General features: G+C 52.5%; 10 protein-coding genes across 14 annotated transcripts; 3 read left to right on the top strand and 7 right to left on the bottom strand.

Annotated features, from left to right (window-relative positions):
- Nucleotides 1-577: 577 nt before the first annotated feature.
- On the bottom strand, nucleotides 578-2,561 carry PV05_11917. Of its 2 annotated transcripts, XM_013455449.1 has the most exons (3): nucleotides 2,358-2,561; nucleotides 1,862-2,307; nucleotides 578-1,742 (listed from the first exon to the last, which is right to left on the bottom strand). In XM_013455449.1, exons 2-3 carry the CDS (start codon nucleotides 2,147-2,149, stop codon nucleotides 867-869), a joined length of 1,164 nt encoding a protein of 387 aa, XP_013310903.1. In that variant the 5' UTR covers nucleotides 2,150-2,307; nucleotides 2,358-2,561; the 3' UTR covers nucleotides 578-866. The 2 variants fall into 2 exon arrangements, with proteins under 2 accessions (XP_013310903.1, XP_013310904.1); XM_013455450.1 differs by having other exon boundaries at nucleotides 1,862-2,561.
- Nucleotides 2,562-2,834: 273 nt separating this feature from the next.
- PV05_11916 lies at nucleotides 2,835-5,047 on the top strand. Of its 2 annotated transcripts, XM_013455447.1 has the most exons (3): nucleotides 2,835-2,974; nucleotides 3,109-3,514; nucleotides 3,595-5,047. In XM_013455447.1, exons 2-3 carry the CDS (start codon nucleotides 3,359-3,361, stop codon nucleotides 4,357-4,359), a joined length of 921 nt encoding a protein of 306 aa, XP_013310901.1. In that variant the 5' UTR covers nucleotides 2,835-2,974; nucleotides 3,109-3,358; the 3' UTR covers nucleotides 4,360-5,047. The 2 variants fall into 2 exon arrangements, with proteins under 2 accessions (XP_013310901.1, XP_013310902.1); XM_013455448.1 differs by having other exon boundaries at nucleotides 2,835-3,514.
- PV05_11915 (uncharacterized protein) lies at nucleotides 4,523-5,935 on the bottom strand (the record flags this gene model as incomplete). Its single annotated transcript, XM_013455446.1, has 1 exon — nucleotides 4,523-5,935. One exon carries the CDS (start codon nucleotides 5,933-5,935, stop codon nucleotides 4,523-4,525), a length of 1,413 nt encoding a protein of 470 aa, XP_013310900.1.
- A 425-nt stretch (nucleotides 5,936-6,360) lies between these two features.
- PV05_11914 (uncharacterized protein) lies at nucleotides 6,361-8,534 on the bottom strand (the record flags this gene model as incomplete). The annotated part of the gene is made up of 3 exons (XM_013455445.1): nucleotides 6,361-7,921; nucleotides 7,996-8,109; nucleotides 8,203-8,534. 3 exons carry the CDS (start codon nucleotides 8,532-8,534, stop codon nucleotides 6,361-6,363), a joined length of 2,007 nt encoding a protein of 668 aa, XP_013310899.1.
- A 620-nt stretch (nucleotides 8,535-9,154) lies between these two features.
- Nucleotides 9,155-11,383, bottom strand: PV05_11913 (allophanate hydrolase; the record flags this gene model as incomplete). Its single annotated transcript, XM_013455444.1, has 2 exons — nucleotides 9,155-10,078; nucleotides 10,133-11,383. The coding sequence occupies 2 exons, from the start codon at nucleotides 11,381-11,383 to the stop codon at nucleotides 9,155-9,157; spliced, it is 2,175 nt and encodes a 724-aa protein (XP_013310898.1).
- A 442-nt stretch (nucleotides 11,384-11,825) lies between these two features.
- On the bottom strand, nucleotides 11,826-16,775 carry PV05_11911. Of its 3 annotated transcripts, XM_013455440.1 has the most exons (6): nucleotides 15,097-16,775; nucleotides 14,872-15,051; nucleotides 14,704-14,780; nucleotides 13,339-14,638; nucleotides 13,263-13,290; nucleotides 11,826-13,215 (listed from the first exon to the last, which is right to left on the bottom strand). In XM_013455440.1, the coding sequence occupies exon 1, from the start codon at nucleotides 16,415-16,417 to the stop codon at nucleotides 15,281-15,283; it is 1,137 nt and encodes a 378-aa protein (XP_013310894.1). In that variant the 5' UTR covers nucleotides 16,418-16,775; the 3' UTR covers nucleotides 11,826-13,215; nucleotides 13,263-13,290; nucleotides 13,339-14,638; nucleotides 14,704-14,780; nucleotides 14,872-15,051; nucleotides 15,097-15,280. The 3 variants fall into 3 exon arrangements, with proteins under 3 accessions (XP_013310894.1, XP_013310895.1, XP_013310896.1); XM_013455441.1 differs by having other exon boundaries at nucleotides 11,826-13,290; nucleotides 13,339-15,051; XM_013455442.1 differs by having other exon boundaries at nucleotides 11,826-13,290; nucleotides 13,339-16,775.
- On the top strand, nucleotides 12,235-15,021 carry PV05_11912 (uncharacterized protein; the record flags this gene model as incomplete). Its single annotated transcript, XM_013455443.1, has 16 exons — nucleotides 12,235-12,351; nucleotides 12,428-12,493; nucleotides 12,557-12,573; nucleotides 12,647-12,659; nucleotides 12,733-12,741; nucleotides 12,836-13,075; nucleotides 13,131-13,247; nucleotides 13,307-13,338; nucleotides 13,426-13,487; nucleotides 13,573-13,627; nucleotides 13,698-13,750; nucleotides 13,806-13,935; nucleotides 14,021-14,187; nucleotides 14,248-14,428; nucleotides 14,494-14,791; nucleotides 14,884-15,021. 16 exons carry the CDS (start codon nucleotides 12,235-12,237, stop codon nucleotides 15,019-15,021), a joined length of 1,695 nt encoding a protein of 564 aa, XP_013310897.1.
- A 189-nt stretch (nucleotides 16,776-16,964) lies between the features above and the next one.
- Nucleotides 16,965-19,418, bottom strand: PV05_11910 (uncharacterized protein). Its single transcript, XM_013455439.1, has 3 exons — nucleotides 18,779-19,418; nucleotides 18,646-18,730; nucleotides 16,965-18,599 (listed from the first exon to the last, which is right to left on the bottom strand). Exons 1-3 carry the CDS (start codon nucleotides 18,779-18,781, stop codon nucleotides 17,056-17,058), a joined length of 1,632 nt encoding a protein of 543 aa, XP_013310893.1. The 5' UTR covers nucleotides 18,782-19,418; the 3' UTR covers nucleotides 16,965-17,055.
- Nucleotides 19,419-19,605: 187 nt separating this feature from the next.
- PV05_11909 (uncharacterized protein) lies at nucleotides 19,606-22,196 on the top strand. The gene is made up of 7 exons (XM_013455438.1): nucleotides 19,606-20,202; nucleotides 20,297-20,405; nucleotides 20,499-20,731; nucleotides 20,827-20,860; nucleotides 20,912-21,337; nucleotides 21,401-21,665; nucleotides 21,746-22,196. The coding sequence occupies exons 1-7, from the start codon at nucleotides 19,918-19,920 to the stop codon at nucleotides 22,053-22,055; spliced, it is 1,662 nt and encodes a 553-aa protein (XP_013310892.1). The 5' UTR covers nucleotides 19,606-19,917; the 3' UTR covers nucleotides 22,056-22,196.
- PV05_11908 (uncharacterized protein) lies at nucleotides 21,930-23,867 on the bottom strand. The gene is made up of 4 exons (XM_013455437.1): nucleotides 23,772-23,867; nucleotides 23,337-23,617; nucleotides 23,174-23,288; nucleotides 21,930-23,127 (listed from the first exon to the last, which is right to left on the bottom strand). The coding sequence occupies exons 1-4, from the start codon at nucleotides 23,792-23,794 to the stop codon at nucleotides 22,578-22,580; spliced, it is 969 nt and encodes a 322-aa protein (XP_013310891.1). The 5' UTR covers nucleotides 23,795-23,867; the 3' UTR covers nucleotides 21,930-22,577.
- Between the last annotated feature and the right edge of the window lie 47 nt (nucleotides 23,868-23,914).

Below are 23,914 nucleotides of genomic sequence, written 5' to 3'. Positions count from 1 at the left end.
CCCCCCAATGTGGTGCATCAGTCTGCGACGCCTTCCTCTCCAGATTGTATAGAGCCGGTGGCACTTGCGCCATTGGGTTGTGCGACCGAAGTTCAGCGGATCAAAAAAATTCACGAACAATTGCTCAGGTTGAGGTTTGAAATCGTATTCGAACCAAGAGCGGTGGACATACAACCACAAGACGAAAGAGCAAGGGAAGACAGGACAATACTCCCAGAATAGGAGGAGGTCAACGATACCACTCGTGCCGCATCAAAAGGACGATATACACCCCACTGAAGCAATCACTCTTATTGATGGTGGACTGTCGAGTGTAGCGATGCAAGGGGCCGCAAGATCTGGCAATGGTAGACATTGCGGCAACACTGGATTTTCAACGCAAGACTATCGCCTGGCCATTTTCGAGGTTGAGTTTCTCAACGCGAAACTACCGCCTGGCAATTTTCAACCCCAATGTTCTCAACGTCCGAATCAAAATGCAATAATGTAATGGACTTGGTGAGTACCGTCTTTGACTGCGGGCTATACACACTACCTTTTCGGCCTTTGACCAAATTTCTCAGTATCCCATGGCACACGAATACAAATGGTGCTTTATTATATGTATATATATATACTCAGTGAGGGTTTATGGAGGGCTTGGTCGCATTACTCATTGATACCCTTGCAAGGAAGGCATCCAGCGAGGAAACATGTATGATCTTTGAAGGGCACAACCAGGGCATGCAGCATATGTAGCTCATCAACCATATATATCTCATCCCTTGCAAGACCACTGCGACACGGAGATGTATTCTGGTCTTGAGCTTTTTTTTTTGGCAAATGCGCTATACTGCTCGCCACCTTGTACTTCAGTTCAGCATTGATCAATACCCGTCGAGACCTAGCGCCTTGTACGCAGCCTTGACATACGCCTCGGTCCGATCGGAGCCCAAAATGCCTGGACCCATCTTGTTCATCACATACGCAAATGTGATCTTCCTCTCCAGGTCCATGATGACGATGCTGCCACCCCAACCAGGCCAAAAGCACACCTTCCCCTGGGGCAACCACGGCACGCTGGTCGCCGTCCCACCACTCGTCAAGCCATACCCGGTCCCAAAGCACACGGGGATCCCGATGACGACGTCCGTGCCGTCGGCCTGGACCTTGAAAATCCGGTCAATGGTCTCGGGGCTGAGGAGCCGCACGCCGTCCGAGTCGACTTTGCCCAGCGTGACTGCCGTCGAGAGGATGCGCACCAACGATCTCGCATTGCCGTGGCCGTTGACGGCACCGAGGTCGGCGCGTCGCCATTCGGGCGTGTGTGCGTTGGTAGCGTCCATGACCGGGTTGGCGAACGTTTTCACCGTCGGGCTGTTCGGGTCGAGTTTGCTGAAGTCGAAGGCCGCAGGAGGCGGCGGGACGAGGCTCGCTACGCGCGGCCAATCCTGCTCTGCGGCGCCGATTTGGAAGTCCGCACCGAGTGGCGTCGCGATCTCGTCGGACACGAATTGCTTGAGTGTCTTGCCGCTGGTGCGTTTGATTAGTTCGCCGATCAGATGGCCCATGTTGACGGCGTGGTAGCCGCTTGCGGTGCCGGGCTCCCACCACGGTGCTTGGGCGGCGAGGCGTTCGACGGATGTCACGGGGTCATAGATCTCCGGCCATGTGATGGGCCCTTCCCAGCCTGATACGCCGGAGGTGTGGCTTAGAAAGTGTCGGACCAGAACTTTGTCTTTGCCGTTCTGGGCGAACTCGGGCTGTAGGCTGAGTCAGTCGACTGTATTGGAAAACAGAACAGCGGAGAATTAAGCATAGGACTTGAAGACAGAGATCGGAAAATGGCATCAAGTTTGCGGAGAGTGGGACAAATACTCACCCAGTATTTGGACACCGGGGCGTCGGGGTCGAGATGCCCACGAGAGATCTGGATGAGCGCGGCGAGGGTGGTGATGGTTTTCGTCGAGGACCATACGTTGGCTATTGTGTCCCGGTCCCAGGGCAGGGTGTGTGCAGAGTCGGCATGGCCGCCCCAGATGTCGACGACGTTCTCGCCGTCGATATTGACGACTATGGAGGCGCCAAGTTCATTGCCGGACTTGAGTTGGGATTCCAGTTCGGATTTGAGCGAGGCGAAGCGTGGGTTGCAGTGGCCCTGGACTGCCATCGTGGTGAACTGGGACTTCTTTGTTGTGCTGTGGCTCAAGTGGTATGTCTGGACCTCAAGGGTGGTTGGCCAACTGGGGTGTCCAGATCCTCCGAATGAGCGCCTTGAGAGGTCGTGGATACGCTCTTCGCCTTCACAAATTCGCTCTGGGCAACTTACTTTGCGACAATTGAGACTTTGTCAGAAGCGAAGGTACTTAAGTACATACCTTTCTGACTTTGATCGAAGCTGGTGGATGCAGGATGCGATGGTGCCTCGCATCTTTCCTCAGGCGAGCGTGATTCACGTTCGAGAGTGGAATCAGGCCCCTCGCATCTTTAGGCCTAGAGCTTCCACTGCCTTAGTGGGCCACTTTCGTGGCTCTCTCTTGGGTTGCAGTCATCCAGATCGAGTCATGCTTGCGGGTTTGTGCACCAAGCAGCCCAGCATAAACCATTGTACGAGTGGTTGATTATTAAGGGAGTTATGGCTCTTCAACAAAAGCCGAGGCACTGAACTGGCAGTGACTGGCGCACCTGCCGTCCTCGTCTGACAGTTACCCCGCGTTCTTACCTCAGCCTCAGACTATTCACGTGTGTCACGTGTGTCACGTGCGTCACGTGTATGTTGTGTGGCTGAAGACCTGTGGCTGGTAGACTGTACCTCCTCTTGGCCCTCAACTTTTTACCGATTTCTTAATGGAAAGCATGTCCAACACCTCGATGATTGCTGTAAAGCAAGCTGGGCGTGGGCATAGAATTACACGTTCACCAGCGGATTGACACGATGGCAGCTCTTTTGGAAGATGCTCTTTTGGAGGTGCCTCTCCAATCGTACGCTTCGCAGGCAAGTTCAAGACCGATCAACATATCAAAGACAATGAAGCCCCCTGCCTCGATCTACACATTCATCATGCATGAGCAGCCTTCAACGTAGAAGGACATCAGGCCAGGGCCATCGTTAGACTGATATCAAAGCAGGTCCGATCTCGGAAAGCTGCTGTGGCAAACGCATCCGGGAGCCGAGTTTTCTATGGAAGAACGTCAAGACCCCACCATCACTGACTATCTATCTACCAATACGGCCTCGACGAAGTCGGCCTTTTCACGGACATCAAGCCTGAAAGGAACTCGTGAGATTACTTAAAAAGAGTTGCATCAAGCCTTCGCCATGTCATTGTAAGCACAGTGGTCTCCAAGCCAAGCTTTGCAATTTCATTTGTGATACATCATGGGGTCCAACAACAACAGTCATCGCTCGCCAAAAGCGTCGCAACGGCTCCGAGAACTGCTGGCAGATTCGAACCGGATCGTCGTCGCCCCTGGTGTATACGAGGGCATATCAGCCCGCATCGCGTTGTCCTTGGGCTTTGATGCCCTGTACATGGTTTGTGACAAATCCCTTATTCACACTGCGCTTCATGATCCCTTTCTCAAAAATTCTTCTAACCACTCAATGTGTGTCAGACTGGTGCAGGGACGTCAATGTCCCGCCTAGGGTGGGCAGATCTTGGACTGGCGACACAACATGACATGGTCGAGCAGGCCGAGATGCTGGCCAACATCAACCCGTCAGTGCCCTTGATCGCCGACGCCGACACGGGTTACGGTGGGCCCGTGGCAATCGCCCGGACAGTGTCGAAGTATGCCCGTGCTGGCGTCGCGGCATTGCACATCGAAGACCAGGTCCAGGAGAAACGGTGTGGCCATCTCCTCGGCAAGGAGATCGTCCCGCGAGAAGTCTTCTACAGCCGGATCCAAGCGGCGGTCAATGCGCGCGAGGAATTGGGACTGGATATCTTGATCATTGCCCGGACAGACTCACGGCAAAGCTACGGGTTCCAAGAGGCGTACGAACGGCTGCGCAGGGCCGCGGAAATCGGAGCAGACGTCGTCTTCCCGGAGGCCATGACTTCGAAGCAGGAATTGGCAGATATGGTGCGGCTTATGGGGTCGACGCCCTGTCTGCTCAACATGGTGACCAAAGGGGCCACGCCAGAGTTGTCGGTGGACGAAGCGAAGGAATTGGGCTTTCGGATAATCATCTTCCCCATCTCGGGCTTTGGAGGGGCCATCAAGGGTATCACAGAGTCTCTGACGACTTTGAAGAATACCGGTCGTGAACCCGTCGATCTCATCGGGGTCAAGGAGGCCTTTGAGTTGTGTGGGCTGAACGATTGCATCGAGCTCGACAAAAGGGCAGGCGGGAAGGCTCTGGCTGGTATAAGATGACATACATTCACTTCGGAGTCTTGCTGGACCTTTTTATCTTGAAAAAAAGTTGTCTGATTCGGCATTGGATCTCGCCAACGAAGCAGGTCGCGCCTCCGTTTAGCGACATATATGAGAGTACAGCCCTCGGTATGGAAACCGATGCTTGTGTGTTTTGTAACCTTCAGACTTTCTGCTTCATGCCCTGACCCAGCTTCAGCCGTGCAATGAGTACAAATCCCGCGGCGGCCAACGCCACGCCCCCGGCATAGAAAATGGCAGGACGATATGGATCAATTGAGGTTGGGATCTCTGCTTTGTCTGCTGTACTGCTTTCGGAAAAGGCTCCTGCACCCACACCTGCGGCCTGAAGAATATAACCCGCAATGGGAGCACCAAGAAGATACCCACCAGTCCAACCCGTAATGCTCATGCTCATGGCGACTGCCGCACGGCTGCTCTGGCCATCCAGCTTAGACGCCGTGCTCATCACGACGACGGGAAACAGCGTGAAGAATGCACCGTTCGCAAGACCGTTGATCATGGCGAAAACGATCAACGGACCGATCGAGTCCGAGAAAGGCCAGATGGCCAGCATACTGACTGCGTTCAGGACCATGGTGCACAGAAACATGTTGACAGGCCCGATAACGTCGCTGGCATAGCCAGACAGTAGCCGCCCGATCGCAGTGCAGCCGTTGAATCCAGCTACCAGCCACGCACCCGTGGCAGAGCTGAGACCGATGGTCTGAGCGACCAGCGGGAGAAAATAAGGAGGGACGAACAATGAAAAGGTCCCGATTGCGCCGGCACAGAAGACGGCCGTGAAAGGCAGATGCTTGAACATGGACAGATCAAGGAAAGGCGCCCGGCCGATGGGGACTCGTTCACGGAGAAACCAAGCCGCCGGCCCCCCCGTGCCCAGAATGCAGAGTCCCAGGATCCGAAACGCCCATGCTATGCCCACTTTCTTGGTCACTGCGTCGAGCGCGATACTGAGCACCGCCGCACCTAAGCCGCCACCGAACTTGATCAGACCGGAGGCCAGCCCCAACTTGTTCGCGAAGTACTGCGTCGGGACCGTGTTGGACAGAGCGTAGCAGAGACAAGCGCCGGAGCCGAACAAGACTCCCGATGTCGCGAAAAGGCCGCCCACATTGGATAGCGTGAAGCTGGAGCAGATCTCGGCGCTGGCAAGGAGGACGACGCCGACCAGAGCTGTGAGCCGGGCGCCGAGGAGTCGCATCACACGCACTCCGAACAGACCAAAAGCCACCACGGTGGCAAGGCCGAGTGTGCCCACAAAAGATATGGTCGAAGTCGATGTTGTCTTGAGGTTTGACCGCAGAAGCGCGGCTTGCAGAACACCCCAGCTAGCCATAATGCCGTTGAACCAGAAGGTCAGAAGGGCACAGACAGTAACGACGACCCATCCGTACCCTCCATCTGGGACGGCAGTAGCAACATTGGTAGCTTCGGGCCCCGGTGTGGACGGGCCTTCGTCCAGTTGGTGTTCTTGGTTGTCCGTGTCAGTCGGCGGCAATTGTGGCTGCGACTTGAGAATTGTACGGAGTTCAGTGACAGTCGTCGTCGACATTTTGGATGATTTGGGTTCTCCTTGGTCGAGGGAATCAACGACAATGGAGTGGTGAGCAGGAAAGGCTGGGACGATAAGAAGAAGCAGTGTGACTCATTCTCCTTCAATGGCATGAAGTCGGTCTGACGTAAATGTTGTATGTTCCCGGTTCACGATGAAGAAGCTCCCGTCGATCTGGCTCCAGGCCACCTACAGGCGGAGTTGGCCGCGAACTAAGAGATGATCAGCCAATCGCTCAGTCTGGCAACAGTGTGCTGGGGATTCCGGTATCTCCAGTATATGCGGGCGGCGGTATGCTCTGTCTTCCAGGTGTCGAAAAATTTAGAGTCCCCCATTGCATATGTCCTGTGCTCAGAAAGACCATAACTCAGGGCATTGTCGACCAGCCCGACCAGCCGAGTCTGCCCAGGCGCCAAAGACTCGCTTCAAGGGAGCATCTGACTGTCGTAGTAACCAACATCAGCACTGGGAGAGAAGCCCTCCATGGCGATATCTTCCTCTTCTGCTTGTTCTTGGAGCATCGGGAAGGAGAACCCTCGACTGTCGATCGAATCGGCCGCCTTCAGCAACGATCCTACGGCCGACTCCAGAATGCCGCTAGCAATCTCGAGAAACTCGGCGCTCTTGTTGGACACCCTCAGCGTCCATCGATATTCCAGTAATCGTCGCTGGTAGAACTCGGCCTCTTCTTGGCTGACGGATGTGACAAAACAAAGTCCAGCAAAGGTCCCGATCAGCGCGAAGTTGAACTTGGATGCAAAATACCAGAAGGACTGCAGATGTTCGGGTTTCAGCCTGTTGAAAAAGTCCATGGCACTGATCAGTCGTGCCTTTGCCGCCGACCGACAGATCTGAATCAGATAAGGATCCGTGTTTTGTGATAAGGACCGTAGTATCCGCCGATGAAGGGTGATCTCGGTCGCGAAATACGCCAGATGCAAATACCCAACCGAACTCAGCTTGCCAACTCTGGTCGCGTCCATTCGAAGGGCTTCGGGCATGTCCGCATACCAGGACCGAAGTTTCAGCTGAATGGGTTTGGCTCTATCCAAGATGGCTTTGGTCCCATCGTACGAGCTCTTGACCTCCATCTCAGCCTTGAGGGAATAAAGGTCCTCGAGGACCTCTGCCAGCATCTTTGTGAGTGTAATCATGGCGCTGAACAACGTCCGGCCCTTCTCGACTTCGGTACTGCCCTCTTCTTCATCCTCGTCGGCTGCGCTTTCCGGAAAGTCACTGCCGATGACGGGCTGGACTGCCCAATTCGTGGCGGAGATGTGCGGCGGCCGTCCATAGATCAGGGCGGACCAAGTGTCTTGCATGAACAGAGCCCACGCCAGTCGTTTCCGTAGCCCTTTCTCCCAGCTTGGTATGCGCCAGTTGGTGCAATCAAGGTGTAGTCCGAGATCTTGGCCGATAGCGACCAGTTGGGCTGTCAACTGCCATGCTTGATTGCTCCCGGGACGTTGAAGCAGCAAAAGCCCGGCCTGTACGGTGGACAACTTTGCGCGCTGAGATACAGCTTGTAACGTTCGATATGCGATCTCTTCCAGCCGAGAAACATCGGGCTTGGCCGAGCGTGCAAGTTCCGAGCTGTACGACCACCAATTCAGGGCCAGAATGTACACGGCAGCAAGTAATGGCGGAGAGAATTCTCGGTGGGTTCGGCCATATTTTTCCAGGTAGACCTTTTTGTGCAGAATGGGGAAACTGGGATGGACGGTTCTGAAGTACAGCCTGATCAGAGCTTCTCCGTGAGGAGCGACAATGCGCTCAATGTTGTCAAGCTCTTCTATATCCTGGGGTTGGGTAGGCGAATCAGCGTCGGGATACTGGTGGAAGAAGACTCCCTGATTGACTTTGCGGAAAGAACCTAGATCTGCAGGGCTTTCGTTTTTGACCTGGTCATACAACCGCAGGTCCAAAAGAGCAAAGTCATGCTCATCAGTCGGGCCGATATACTTTGCATATCGGTTGACCTGGAGTCTGGACATAGTCAGCCACGGGGACGAAGTTAAGAAAGGCATTGACAAGAGGTATCAAAACTGGAACGGACGCACCCGAGGGTTTTCTTGAGCAGACTCTGGCCCTGTAGATTCGCATAATCGTCAATGATAACAGAGTCGTTTCGAACAAGTGATTCAGCGGATTGCCGTCGTGGGTCATCGGAGTCTCTGTTATCTGCTTAGCTTTCTGATAGGGCACACATGGCAATCCCCGGTCATGGATCAGGGCAAGGTTCTTGGAAAGAAGAAGGAGGGGCTCACGATCGTCTAGCCGACCCGGTGGTAGTGGTATCGGGAGGGTCTGTCTGTTTTCGTCGCCTCGGAGCTGCTTCTTCGATAAAGGTACATGGTTGATTGTGGAACTGGCACATCACACAAGCTGCAGCGTCTGGATTGATGACGCACCGGCTTTTGCGTCGCCGACAGACGTCGCAAGGACGTGATCGATCGGGTCTGATAACGCCTTGAACAGGGTTTGGGCCGTCACCCACGCGCGCAGAGGTGGGCGATGTCATTTCGCTCAGACCGTTATCGTCAGAAAGACCTTCAAAGGTAAATTCGGCTTGGTAGGGACGTGGCATGGTTGAGAGCATGGTTATTATGTTGTCTGGCCTGGAATTGCCGACCTCTACTGGTCAGGCCGATCGAAGCCAAACGCAAGCATATCAGTTGGTCTGGACAGTTGCTTTTTGCTTTAGCTGCATGGTCGGTCAAGCGTCCGCTTTTTGATTGTGCGAAAGGGCCCGTCAGGATAAGCTTCCCTCGCGAATGTTTGGGACACCCCAGCGCGCCTCGCAAACAAATATGGTAGCACTGGTAGATACAGATCTGGCAGCCTCCGGGGGAATGCAGATTTGGGACCCGTCAAGCCCGTGTAGCTAATGGGAACCGAGCCATACGCATATCCTTGCATCAAGGGCAGCAATTGATTGAGTAAAAGTTTACCAGCAAACGTCGTAGTGCAGGCTTGGAAAAAGGAGACTTGATAAGGAACCCAAGCCTGATAGGACGATCCTTCTTTGGCTTACGAGAAAGTGGGATTTTGGCGGCTGAAGATGACAGGTCCCTTTCGTCACTGGCCGCTCTTTATCAGGCCCATGATGGGCCCAAGCTTGCTGCTTGTCATAAGACACAGAAATACAAATCCCAGAATCTGGCCTCCTTCGCTGAACTCCTTTATTGTCGGGACACTCGGGTCGGGCATATCTCACAATCATGCGCCATGACGTTCCTGGTACCGGGAAGCCACGGACAACATCTCGCTGTCGGAGCAGCGGCAGCCAAGAAAAGTGATGCTGAAAGGCAATTTTCTTGGACTTGCAGCCTTGTCATCTGCGAAGTATGAGCCTGAGGGCACTGCCACGCCGCAGAGGTCGAGGACGTTGGCAAAATGTGTAAAGGTGCCCAATTTCGCGTTCAGGTTGATCGGGTCGGCGAGCATGGCTTCGATGGTTGGATGCTCGGGCGCTGTTGGTACGACGAGAACATCAACACCAAACCGGTCAGCTGAAGCGAACTGATTTGTGCTTTGTCGCGTGACAATAGCCTTCCTCTGAAGTTCACGGAATAGTTGCACTGCAGTGCTTTGGCGTGCCACAACCTTCTCGAATAGCTCCAGGATGACTGGATGAAGATACTGGGCGTTCTTCTCCAGGAAATCATCTGGTAAGCTTGCCAGCCTCTCGGACACAAACGTGCCCTCGTACAGCAAATCTCCCGCTTTTTTGAACGGGTCCCAGTTCACTGAGGTGAGAACGCCACCAAGGCCCTGCAATTGCTGGACTGCTTCATTGAACAATTTCCGGTAAGTCGGTGAACAAATTTCGAGCACCTCTGGAGGAGGAATGCCGAAATGGAATGCGTCTCTTTGAGGACCGATAGAATTGACGTGTCGTGGTAGGGGGAAAGTATCCCTTGCATATCGGTCATTGGGATCAAATCCTTCACACACTTGCCCTACAATTCTGGCATCCTCAACAGTTTTTGCAATCAGAGCAATGCAGTCGAGGGACAAGCATGCAGGCGTAACGCCCTGGAACGAGATCAGGCCCCGGGTCGGCTTGAAGCCCACGACGTTGTTGAACCCTGCAGGAACTCGCCCGCTCCCGGCTGTATCTGTGGCAAGGGAGAACGTGGCCTGGTAAACTTGTCAGCAGGAGATCCTCGCTAGTCACAACTCTGAAATACTGACCAAATCTGCTCCAACAGAAACGGCACTTCCGGAACTCGAGCCCCCTGAAACATGATCTTTGCTGGCTACGGCGTGAGTGATTCCGTACGGTGACCGACAGCCGCTCAATCCAGTGGCCAACTGGTCTAGATTGACCTTTCCGAGGTAGATGGCGCCAGCGTCAATCACTTTTTGGTAGCAGACTGCCGACTTCGAGGCCACAAATGCCAGGGGCGGACAGGCCGTCGTCGTCTCGATCCCTTGTATGTCTATGGAATCCTTAACCGTGAAGGGAACACCAAACAATGGCGGTAGCGCATTCCTGTCCGGGAAGCGCTCCAGTAAGTGGGTCACATTGTTCAGAACCTCTTCTCGTGACTGTCGTTTGATCCACACGGCTGGATCAATTGCATCGTACTTCTCAATGCGGTCGAACAGCTCGTTGACCATTACCACTGGGGAGAGCCCTTGCTTGTATGAAGCCAGCAGATCGGAGATGCCCAGGTTTCCATCCCAGGCTGGTGGTGTTTGTGGCGGTGTACTCACCTCAGGACTCGACTTCTGCCACGGGGACAGTGCGTCAAGGACCGGTTGCAGATCTGCAACAAAGCCAAAGAGTCCTTGCGACCAGTGTATCATGTCGAGCGAGGCGGTCTTGTAAGCTGCATTATAGCCTGCTGTGCTTTCGCGAATCCCGCAGCATTCGAAGCCTCTGTCATTCGCCTCTCGTATTGTCGTCGAGAAGCAGCATTCGGTCGTTACTCCTGAGACGAGAAGGTGAGTGATGCCTGAACTTTTGAGCTTGTGCAGCAATGGTGTATTCCAGAAGGAGCCTTTTCCAGGCTTATCAATCACAACTTCGGATGGCAAAGGCTGGAGTTCGCCGACAATGTCGTGCCCAAATTCTCCACGCACCAGCAATCTGCCCATTTCGCCCTTGTCGCCAATGACCTTCAGATGCTGAGAATTGCCTGGCGCAGCAGCTTGTCGAATGAGCTTTGATGATGGACAATCTGCCAGTGAAGGAACGTGGCCTTCTCTCGTATGGAAAATATGCATTCCTGCATGTCGACAAGCCTGGAGCAGTGCCTTGGTAGGGGCTATCGAGGCCTGCACGGCTTCCAGGCTCCCGCCTTGAATTTCACCAAAGCCTCCTGAGCAAATGAAGTCGCGTTGCATGTCGATGACGAGTAGTGCCGTGCTCTGTAAGGGAAAGGTGAAAGGATAGGGCTTTGCCTCGATGGCAAGGACGTCTTTCGGAGACCCGCCCATGATTTTGTTTGTAAAGAGAAATCCGAAGCAAGTAGTTTTGTACAAATCGGATCGAAATGGCTCGAAAGTCAGACTCACGAAGGCGAAGACGAGAGATCTTATACCAGATGCATGCTGGAGGCGTGGGAAATCTACGAGGCCGTCGAACGACGAGCAATGCAACCTTGTGTTAGTCAAAGAAACCCTCATCAAGGGTCAGTCTCTCATACTGTGTCGAGGGCCGTGGCACGTTATTACCTACACGAAGCACACCATTTGACTGCTCAAACAGATAAACTGATAAGGTCTCAGGCAATAGACTACCATATACAGCTAGCCTCGTCACTCCCGTATGGATGGGCTTGTAATATTTCAGCCGCCTGGCGCCTCTTGTCATCACCTTTGCTGGAGGGGCCGTCGGCAGTATCGTAACAGATGTAACACCACTCGCCCCGGTATTGAAGGCGTCGCCGTCGGCGGGCTGCGTTGCCTTCGGCACTATCTCCAGATCTGCAAGTATATCTCGAGATATCCACGCCTTCTTGCGCTCCATGATCCCTGCAATAACCCCAGATGCTGATCCTCTTGGTCTGGACTTTTGACTTTGAAAGCAATCGACGGCCATCGACCATCTCGCCGGCGTGCCTATCTGCATGCCTCCTCGTGGCACCCTTGTCTATCTGAAATATCTCTGCATGTCATCTTTTATCAAGCGAGATATCAGCCTTGAAAGATGCGGAGTGCTCGATCATGAGCTGAAAATCTTGTCTATATAGAGCTCAATCTACCCTCATATTTCGTTCGGGTCCAAACTGTTCGACTTCCTCCTTCTTCGACTCTCTAGTCTTCACATTATCGATATCAAGCCCAGAATGGTGACCTTCACAGCCGAGCGCTTCTCCCCGAAGCGCCTTTCTCCCAGGCATATCAAGGCCAAGATCGAACCTCAACTCCACTGGAAAGTTCCAATGGAGAAGGGTGTGTACAAGGTTAGCTTCGACGTCTGTTTGACGTTCACTCGGTCCATGTCCTCCTAGGTTTCTAAGTCACTGACAAGTATCGAAGGATCCTCGCTGGAGCAATCCCGACCTTGATCCAGTGAAGCCTGAAGATAGAACTTGGGGCGCAGTGGTAAGTTTGACACCCAAAAGTCCACCTGCTGCATTGCAGAATGACTGACCCTGGGTTTGGTAGGATTATTGGGCATATTGGTGAGTGTATCCTGCTTTGGAACAGCGTGCTTGGTTCCTGTCTCCCTTGATGCAGCTTGCTGACACTCTGCAGGACATCGGACATGGTACGCTCGACCAATTGTCTTGGACCTTCTTCTAGAAAACCCTGTGCTGATATCAACTCTGGCATGAATGCAGCTGGCTCCTGTAAGTTCTTCTGACGCTGCTAAGAGTGTCGCTCGATCTCTTGAAGGTCCTGTTAATCCCCAACATCTCTGCTCGATGCTGACCACACAAAAAGCCACTCTCGTCCACGGTCAGCGCGGTTATGTCCTTGGGATTCACTGCTCGAGAGACGATTCCGATTGTCTTTTGTGGCTTTCTGCTTTGCTCAGGCGCACTTACACTTACCGGCAAGATGGGGGCGCGGTACAACATCGCATTTCCAGTGCTGGTCCGCTCGATGTTCGGCATGTACGGGAGTTATCCTGTCATTGTTCTTCGATCGTTCGTGGCAGCAATGTGGACAGCTATTCTCTGCGTAGGTGATCCTTCAACACACCGAAGGTAATGATCTTAACATCTCGCGTGCGCAGGTCCAAGCTGGCGATTTCCTGAACAACTGCATCACTGCAATCTGGCCTAGCTTTGCGAATTTCCCTAACCATCTTCCGGAGAGTGCTGGAATCACGTCAGCCGGGCTCCTTTGCTTCGTGAGTACCCCTGACTTCACACTCGATGTCTTCGAGATGCTGACTAGAAGGATGGTTAGTTCCTCTATTGGATAGTCCAGACCATACTTGCGTAAGTCTTCCAGAAACCTTTCCAAAGTCTTGCTTCTGGCGTCCCCGTGCTTCCCAATCTCGCTTTCCAGAGCTGACGACACGATAGCTGTATGCCGATCAAGAAGCTTCGGATCCTCTTCCTCATCAAGGGAATAATCGTTCCCCCAAGTGAGCCTTATCCCTGTGCCATCTGAAGCACGCGCCTCATGCTTTGTTCCTGTCTGCATGGGTACAGCTTTCTGACAGTCTGCAGCATTCCTTGCACTCTTTCTTTGGGGAGCCATTGTCACGCATGGTGGTGGCCCACTGTAAGTCTCCCGGAAGCATCTCTCCTAGTTGCTGTTTCATTGGCCATCCTTCGATACTGACGCAGAACAGCGTTACAGGACATGCGAAGATGACCAGCTCGTACATGAACACGGCGTACAGCGGTACTTCCTCCAAATTGTCATTCCGCTTCTGACTCGGTCAGCTGACATGCTGCAGCATTGACGGCCTTGAACAGTATCATTGGCCTTTTCAGCTCCATGGCTGTGAACTTTCCCGATTTCGCACGCTTCTCGAAGAACAATCTGGCCGGGTACAATCAGGTTCTGGCTTTGCCAATCATTGGAACGTAAGTGGTCTCTCCCGCAACCTCGAGGTACCATGCTTGAGGCATGAGTCTTTCCACAACATCGTGACTGACGGCGGTCTTCCAGTCTGGGCGCTCTTTGCCCGATCTTCGTGACTTCAGCGCACAGCTACCTCTGGGGCTCTTTCGAGTGGTATATGCCCGCCGTCATCGCCAAGTTCGATTCCCGTGCCGCCAAATTCTTCACGGCATTCAGCTTCATCCTTGCAACGATTGGCAATCAAATAGCTGCGGGTAAGTGTACATTCGATATACCTTGGCGACAGTTGAACCCACATACTGACCGCTTAATAGGTTCATATCCATTCTCCAACGATATAAGTGGCCTCTGTCCGAAGTATATCAACATCTTCCGCGCGACCTTGATGATTTCCGTGTTCTGCGTCGTCTCAAATCCATGGCAGATCATCAAGAATGCAAGCGGCCTTCTAGCATTCCTCTCAGGATATTCGATGTTCATGGGCGCTATCTGCGGGTAAGTGTGCACCTATGTACCTTCTCAGCAACATTTCAAATCACATACTGACCGTTTGATCTCAGAACCATGTGCTCACAATACTACCTGATCCTGAACAAGAAGCTCAACATCCACGAGCTTTATCACGGCCATGGCATCTACCGATACTCGAAGATTGGTGTCAATTGGAGAGCCTATGCCTCATTCTTCATCGCGGTCGGTCCGTTGCTGCCCGGGTTCAGCAAAAGTATCAACAACAGCCTCGACGTCGGAGGAATCTGGAAGATTTATACATTTTCATGCCTATACGGCTTTGTCGTCTCTGGCTTGACGTACTATCTCATCTGTCGATACGTGTCGGATGTAGGAGCTGCAAAGATCGTAAGTTGTTCTCTTCCCAAAACCGTGCCATCGCGCACGATCTTCAGGTTCACATCTTCCTCGTCGGGAAACACACTGACTTTTGTTTATAGGATGAGGCGGTATATCCACCATCCAAGCCGCAGACAGGCGACATCGAAATTGTCAGTGCAGATTCCGAGCAGGACTCATATGAGGAGAAGAATGGCGTGGTTGAAGTTGCCGTCGGGGCCAAGGAGTTGAAAGTTTGAACACGAATGACATTTGCGGGTACAATGAGACTAGACGCGTTAAGTCTGGGAGTACAGAGAGTCGGGAGATCTCACATGGACGTTGACAACACGTCATAAGTGGCAGACACGAATGGACGGCCTTTGCGGGATTGGAAAGCAGGCATGTATTGGAAACGAGGAGAAATTGTTGCTCAGGCAGATAGATGGATATTGCCGTGTTCCTTTTATGATTGACCCCTCAGATTCTTGATCATAAATTCGTGACGTCGTTAAAACATCAATAATATTCATCGGTACGTTTCCTCACTTCGTATTCCGAGTAACTCGACCGATCATCATCGTAATGCCGGTGATTTCGCCTGCTAGATTGACCTCTTTGCGGCGGATATGCTGGTTTCGGTGGCATGTCATCTTCGCGTTCATAAGACCTCATGACATCCTCTGTAAAAGTGCGTTTCTCATCATCATATTCTTCGTGGCCAGTGATGCGTGGATCACTCATACGCTGAGGGGCATATCTTCTCCCGTGACGACTTTTGTAGTAGTAGTCATCATCATCGTCATCGTAACCTTGCGCAGACTGGGCCCCGTGACCAACGAGGTACTTGCCAGCGATATGTGCTTCGGCGCCGGGTCTCTCATGTCGACTCTCGCTGGCGTCATGGTGGCTGACCTGGTCTCGGTAGAACCCGACTCGACTTCGTGACCGCTTGCGTTCCCAATATTCAGGAGGGGAATCGTTGCGGCCTCTCATGGCGCTCCGGAGGCGTTTGGAAGAGGCAGTAGTAGTATCATCGTAGGCTTCTGGTGGCCGCCCACGTCGGTAGCGAGGGTCGTCGTCATCATAGTCTTCGATGACTTGGACATCTTTGTAGGTTGCATTCGCATTGCTAACGGCTCGGTCTCGACCGTGACCGCGAGAAGAGTCGTACATGGCAACAACATCTTCGTCCCGTCGTGAGCGATAGTCGATATCGTAGAACTTGGCACCACTGCGGGCGTCGTAGTCTCGAGGAGGGAGCCGGCCACCACCACCACCGAGGTCCACCACATATGCGCCATCAGCATTCCTCTCAGGGCGAATGACTTCGTACTCTGCGCGTCCATAGTCCCTGGGGCGTTCGACGACCACAGCGTCGCCACGTTTGAGGTACGCTTCGGACTTCTTCTTGTCCCGACCAACCTTGTAGGTAGTCCTGGTCCTGCCAGCTTCGAGGTCACCACGGTTGTTGTTGTCCCTTTCGATGTCTAGCCGTTCGTCTCGGTGCTCGCGACGCACGGGCCGCTCGTCGAAATGGTAGTCGGGCTCGTCATAATCGCGCGTCGGCCTGCGATTGTCGACTACGCGATCGGAGTCTTTCACCCTGCTTTTGTAGACCACCTTGTATCCACGATCATCTCCGCGGGAGGACATACTGCCTCGGCGCGAACGATTTATCTAGCCGGATCTCAACATAAGCCCTCGTGCTCTCCTCTAGTGCGAGGATTTTCTAAGTACGAGGTTGAAAGAAGTAGTAACTGCTGGTGTTGACTCTGTGCCCAGCTTTGGAGTGCACGAGCTGCTTTCTGGATTGACTGCTTGCTGATATCATCAAAAGTGGACTGACCGCTTGCTGTCCCTTCGGCGCGATCAAATAAAGAGCACCTCTGACATCCCTGTCCAGCACAGCTATGAGAGGAATCTGAGGAACCTTTGGAGAGATTTTGCTCCTGTCCGTGGATTCTCGGTGCGACGGAATCTCAAAGAATGACTGAAATTTCAGGCTGAGAAGATGCTCTTCGACTAGGGACTAGGCGTGTGAGACCGTTAATGCGCTGTAACATGCCAAGCACCCAGTTCGCCAGCTAAGGGATTGCAATCTAGGACTGAGCACGTGATCCGCCACGTGACCGTCTCATGTCGATTCTCTTTGCAGGTTTGATCTGGTGTTGCTCCCACAGAACATACCGCTACCGTTCTACGGATATCATAAGTATATTTCGTACCACTTGTGCTATTCTATCGCCAATCGTGTCTCGGGTATCAATGCTGTCCTAAATCATAAACCTCACTTATGCTGAATGCTCCTGAATGGGATTCTCAGGCTCACCATCCTTCGATGGCTTCATCTTGGAAACAATATGAGCAACCTTGGCCATGCCAGTCTCCATTGCGCGTCCGGTCGACGTATCTTGCCGTCCTTCGCTCTCTCCATCGGGCATCTCATCCACGCCATATGTTCTAACACCCTCTTCCTCAGAGTCAGATTCCGCTCGCCGAAGTTCAGTGCTTTTGCGCGTGGGAGTTTCCTTCACGCTCGACGCGCGAGACATGTTAGCACTGCTAGGGTCAGACTTCCTCAGCCCTAACTCCTTGCTCAGCGTGCTCGCTCCTGCATTGATGGTAGCGCCCACCGTGAGTAGACCTCCTCCAGACCGGCCGCTGTCCATCCCATCTGCAGGTTTAGTATCATGGTCGTCCTCACCACGCCAATCTGCGGGCGGATTTTCAGGCACCGGCTCTCCCTTGGCCGGCTCCGTGATGACTCGCTCCATCTCATCCTCTTTATATCTCCATTTGACCACCAATGCGTCGAGTGCTTTCGTGCCTTTCCGGACACTTCCTTTGATGCCATCCATGGCCTCCCATTCAATCTCGAATTGACCAGACTTGCGCCCCGTAAAACCACCTTCGAACCACGCGTTCCACCAGACATGAGCTAGTGAGGTCACCATGGTGAAGCCTGCAGGTGCTTTGTTCCGTCGCTCAAAGTCTATGTTGACGTCGCTGGTGGGTAAGATCAAGGGAGTGGATGGCTTGAGGATCACGTTCTGTGTATTGCTCGCAGAGCTATTAAGGCTCACTGAGGACGATTGTGGTGTCCGATTAGGTGGAGTGCTCAGCACTTCGAGGTCCTTCTTCGAGTCTGAAAGCGTTGGCTGTTTGGACGTGCCCTGGTCCATACTTATCTTCTCGTGGCGGCTGAAAGTGTGGAATTGGTGGATCTTGCGACCAGAGTCGACATAGCCTTCCACAGTCACCTTCACACCGTCCCTCAACCCCCAAACGTGGATTTCCTCAATCTCCACCGGTTTGTCTTTGTAGATCTTGTTCATCTTATTTGTCCACCTATCGACGTAGTCGACCCACCGTAGCTGACTGGGTATGCTCACACCGAGCCCGAACCCGGAGCGCATACGTCGGGTAGTAAAGCGCACGAGAGCATCATCTTTTGGCCATCCTTCTTCGCTGATGAGATATGAGCAAGAAACAGTGCCGCTGCGTCCCTTTCCAGCCTTGCAATGCACGACTGCGACCCTCTTGTTTGTGTTGTCCAAAACATCACCAGATTGCTCGTCGTAACCGCGGATCCAATTTCGCATTGCGGCCATGATGTTGGGTATTAGTGCGAAAGGTGGAGGATGATGGTCAGGAAAGGGGAAATGGTGAATGCGATTGTAGACTTCCGAGTCAGGATACCCCGTTCCTTCTGCTCGAAACTCGAAGATGGTCCAGTCTTGTCCATGCTTGCGGTCGAGAAAGGCAATCAATTGATCGAGGGGATTTCGATAGGCTTTCTTTGGCCAGACTGAGCTGGGTCCGGAGGTGACGACGACTGCGAAGCAGTTAGCACGGCATATCGCAGGAGGTGCTCAACTCACTGTAGTCGGTCACATAACACAAGTCCAGGCCGGCTTCAGGATGCCTGGCTCGTGGTCCTGCTACGATTTGGCGCAGTAGCGACGCCTGGCAATGGTTAGGTCGGACATGTGAGATTGTATCGGGGCTGCGTACCATTTTTTTTCTACAGTTCTTTCCCTTTTACCGTGACATGATGTTGGACGTTTCGCAAGGCTCTTTGAATGCGTATACAAGGGCTGGTAAAGAGAACAACTCGTAGTCAGCTACTGTGTAGTCTTGAATGATTGAGGTGTTGCAAAGGCCATGCAAACGAGCCTGAAGTTTGAACTCATCGGTCGCTGACGTCACTGTCGACAATTCCTACAATCACTCTTCATCTTCATCTTCATTTCCATTAATATCTTCAGGCAAGCTGCACACAGTACACTGGCCTGGCCAGCCTGAACGACACCTCGCAATCTTTCACTTGCATACAACTATACTCACTGTCGAGGCGGTCTGTCGTCGGTGCGATGGTCGTTTATGGCTCTGCTCAAACGGCATACGACCTGAATCTTGGCCCAATACTACCCTTTAGACTGGACATTTTCTCCTTCGGACCAACTATAACACTCAGCTTCGTCCTAACTCTCCATCGTCAGCCATCAAACTCGCGCAAACATATTGTCATGGTCAACGTTCTCAAGTAGCCCAATGGAATCGAAGATCTGGCTATTCCAGAAGCGTCTGAGTAAGGACAGGTTGAGAGGGATTCTCAGCCATTGACAGGTTTGACCAGATCAACCCTGCTTTGTGGACGGAGTGTTTTACTGCCTTCATGCAACCGTTTCCTATGTTACTAGTATATCAGCCAGACCGAGCACGGAACCATTACCGCACGGTGATGGGCGGCATTTGCGGAAGCCGATCTTGCTTATCAAGCCTTGCGGCCTCCACTGGACATTCATACGCGTCGGTATTGCTATGAGACCTGTTTTTGTCTGTCACTGAGGGATGAATGCATCAGTTATCGTTGACGAACAAAAGTGCTGCGACCCGCTTCGTCGCCCAAGCAAGACTTTCGCACGAAAACTGCTCCTTGATCATGTCTGCATGATCGACCTGTTACTCCACATCCATCCGCATGGACATTTTAACCGGGTGGGTCGAGAAACCATTCCTGGGACATGACGTGCCCCACGGAGTCCATACTTGGATTGCCGTCCCGTATCTTCAGTTCAAGTACTCCGTCTCGTCCATAAAGATGGCGCACCCCATCGAAGGGGGATGTCAATGACCTACTAACTTCCGCCATGGCCTTGAAAGACGAGGGACATACCGGGGCACCTGAAGGGGTCCCAATAGCTAGCCGAAACGATCTTAACCTTACAAGCCACCAAAACGAGGGATTACCGGCCCAGCCTGACCCGGAAGCTCAAGAGCTAGTCATCAGTGATGCTGCTCTGCTCGAGAAAGAAGTTGGCCAAGACCAAGATGATGCCTCCTTGAGGCGGACTAAGTCGATCGCGGAACAGATGCCACTCCTAAGAGAAATCTTCTTCGTCGGAATCATCTGCCTGGCACAGTTCACCACCCAGGTAAGTCTCACGATGAAGCTATAACTGCGTTGCAAGAGCTTTTGAAGCTTGCCTTCCTTCCAGTGCAGCTTCTCAGTGCCAATGACATGGATAGGTTGGACTCGGTCAAACTCTTTTTATTCTGCCCATAATAGGAGAGAGCTTCGGTCTGGCCGATCCCAACGAGCTAAGTTGGCTCATTGCTGGATATTCTCTGACTGTCGGTATGTACTTCTTTGTGAGAAGCTGTGCAGGCCACGCAAGAGCTTACATTCCGGACTTGGTCAGGGTCGGTACAGTGCTCTAACGGGTTGCAGGTACCTTCATCCTGCTATCCGGTCGCCTAGGTGACTTATTTGGCTACAAACGTCTCCTTCTTATTGGTTTCAGTTGGTTTGCGCTATGGTCGACCGTGGCAGGTTTGAGCGTCTACTCGAATCATGTCCTATTCGTGTTTGCCAGAGTCTTTCAAGGTATTGGTCCGGCTATAACCCTACCAAATGGACTGGCTTTGCTGGGTGCCACCTATAAACCCGGCAGGAGGAAAGATGTTAGTGTTCTCATTCCCGAAAGACTGCACAATTCTAGCACGAGTCATACTCTTCGTTCATGTCTCCATTGGTACAACTTTCTGACTACTTGCAGATGGTGTTCTCCTTGTTTGGCGCTTGTGCTCCAGGTACGCGCTCTACCTTCTGTCACCTCGTCCGGGTATTAACTTCTGCTGCAGGCGGCTCAATTGTGGGAGGCGCATTTGCCGGGCTTTTCGCGCTAACGTGGTGGCCGTGGGCATTCTTCTCTCTCGCCACCACACTCGCAATTACCGTCGTTGTCGCCAGTTACGTGATTCCAGAACCACCGCAGGAGCAACGATTGAAACGCTCACTCGAAGAAAAGGTCCAACTTCTGGACATACCAGGAGCAGTCGTTGGTGTTTTAGCCTTGGTGTTGTTCAATTTCGCTTGGAACCAGGCACCGATTGTGGGTTGGCAGAAGGCTTATGTTTATGTTTGTATGTTCCTTGGTCTACTTCTCGTTCCCCTGTTCTTCTACGTCGAATTTCGGGTATCGAAGGCCCCCCTTGTGCCCTTTGAAGCTCTCTCTGCCGACGTGGGGTTCGTCATTGCTTGCATTGCCTGCGGTTGGTCATCATTCGGTGAGTGGACTGCCCAACATCGAACCAGCGCCATTGCGATGAGCTGACGCAGAAGTGTTTAAGGTATCTGGGTATTCTATCTCGTCAGCTTTCTTGAAAACCTCCGAGGCGCATCTCCACTACTCGCTGTGGCTTACTGCTGCCCGGTCGCCATATCCGGAGCATTGGCATCGATCTGTACTGGCCTCATACTGTCCAGATTGCGCGCTGCTTGGGTGATGACCATCGCACTTACTTTCTTCACCATCGGACAAATTCTCATTGCAACAGCGCCAGTTGGCCAGACTTACTGGGCTCAGACCTTTGTCTGCGTGATTGTCATTCCATGGTAAGTAGACCCCTGGCCTTCTCATCACGGCTCTTCGTTGATGAAGATTCATGAGCTGACCTCCGCTCCGCGGCTATTAGGGGTATGGACATGTCCTTTCCGGCAGCAACCATCATTCTCTCCAACAGCGTGAGCAAAGAGCATCAAGGCATAGCGGCCAGTTTGATCAACACTGTGGTCAATTACAGCATCTCTCTTGGCCTGGGCTTCGCAGGGACTGTCGACGTCCACATTAACAATGGAGGCAAAACACCAGAAGACGTACTGCATGGGTATCGTGGCGCATGGTATCTGGGCACCGGCCTTGCAGGTCTAGGTTTGGTCGTCAGCATCATCTTCCTGCTGCGAGGGTACTGGAAAGAGACGAAGGCATCCCCATCTCTCTCGTGAAAGGAGCGTGAGGCTATGGCGCCTTCGATAAGTTCGCAAGAAAGAATGAAGCGTAAGGGACAAATGTAAGAACGACCTCCATAGCATCGAGCTCAGAACCGGTACGAGTGAAAGTCATCGATTTGAGCTCTTTTTTTGATCTCGATTATTACACTTTGATCTCGAGCTCATCCTCTGACATTTCGATATGCAGCCCTCAACCCGAAATATGTAATGTGCCAAGCACATATTCTGTAGCTCGATGAATCTCCGGCCAAGCATGCTCGTAACTTTAAGCCGCTCAGCCAAGCTCGCCTAACATCAGTAACATGCTGCAAATACCAGTGCCATGCTATTCACCATCTTCAATACCATTCCCATCAGCCATTTCGGGTTCTGTTTCCTCTAAACGCCGTAGTCATCGCTAAATGCATGCACTTGCTTTCATAATCTTTGCCGTAGACATCGTAGTCACACTCGATCAAGAGTCGGGTCTGAAATGTGCCAAGTGACATGACAGTCTTCTGACATTCCACTGACAAACTAGCTGACATGTTGTTGAACAGCTTCCTTGGGCACGACGCCTTGACTGATAAAGATGTCAATGAGTCCCTGGAGCGGCTCCATATCCTTCTTCGGCAAGAGGTCATAGTACATGGCAACCGTGATGAAGTGGACGAAGCAGCTGTTCAATTCCAAGTGTCGGTTGATGTGCCAGAATGGGTTGTCCCAGTGATTGTGGTACAAGTGAGCATAGCATCGGAACATCTGCTTGATAATGCTCTTGACATCTTGGTGGTAGTGTTGTGGGAAGCCTGAGGACTTGCCAACCCATTCATCTTGCAATCCAGCCAGAGCGTTCAGGGACTGGTTCAGATTGGTCGGTCCAGCGGCAATAGGAGTCTGAGCCGAATTGGGCGTCGAGTCTGTATCTCCGGATGCGTATGCGGTATTGGCAACGTTGGGCGGTGGTGTGGTAGGGAAGGTCTTTTCGTCATGGATCTTGCCCACGATCCATCTCTGGACTCGCACAATGTACGATGGCGCTGGGATCTTGGCTGGTCGTCCATTCTCAAGCCAGGTGTATGTGAGACTGTAGAACATCAGCTGCGACTCACTCCAATTCACGTGCAACATACCGTCCAGCGGACATTGTGGGACAGCTGACTTCATTGCACAGAGGCACCCCAGTATTAGTGTCAGCCTCCTGAATGACTTGGATCATGGCAGTGAGAAGTCTGTTCATTTCCACCACTGTAAACCATCAGCAACCCATCTTTTGACTTGGAAAGTATCACAAACGTTGATGGGCAAGCCATTCCCCCAGCTCGACATTCTTGGGCTGCGCAGCCAAAGTGAGAAAGTTGCCCTTCACTGAACACTTTGCGTGTTTCTCGTTCATGAACTTCTTCGGCTCTTGATCTTGGTAGGCACTCTCTTGGCTGAAGGTAGAGGATAATGAGGGTGAATTCGTCAGAGGAGGCATAGGAGGTGCTTGTTGAAGGCTTGGTGACTGAGAGCCATTGTACTGCGCCTTAAGGTTCTGATTGCTCTTCGTGTTGCTTCTGGTGAAACCCTGACGACTGCTGGCATTGTCAGCGGCCTGAAACGGCTTGAGAAGACCGTGAAAGTTGATTTTCCACTTCATGGTCGCTTTATTTAGGGAGGTTCTTGGGTAGATGGGTAAACAAGCGGTGCAGGGGATCGGAGAAGAGGACACGACAAGGGGATACATACACGCTCTGAAAGAACGTCGCCATTGCGTTCGGACTATTCTGGAAGAGCTCTGGTCGCGATTCAACGACAAAATTCTCACAATTCTCAGAGTCGACGTGAAAAGGAGTGAGGTTTACTTCACATGAGAGCGATACTCCGTAGTT

This window comes from Exophiala xenobiotica, assembly GCF_000835505.1.
Source record: "Exophiala xenobiotica strain CBS 118157 unplaced genomic scaffold supercont1.7, whole genome shotgun sequence".
NCBI lineage: Eukaryota > Fungi > Ascomycota > Eurotiomycetes > Chaetothyriales > Herpotrichiellaceae > Exophiala > Exophiala xenobiotica.
This window is presented reverse-complemented; position numbering and strand designations above follow the sequence as displayed.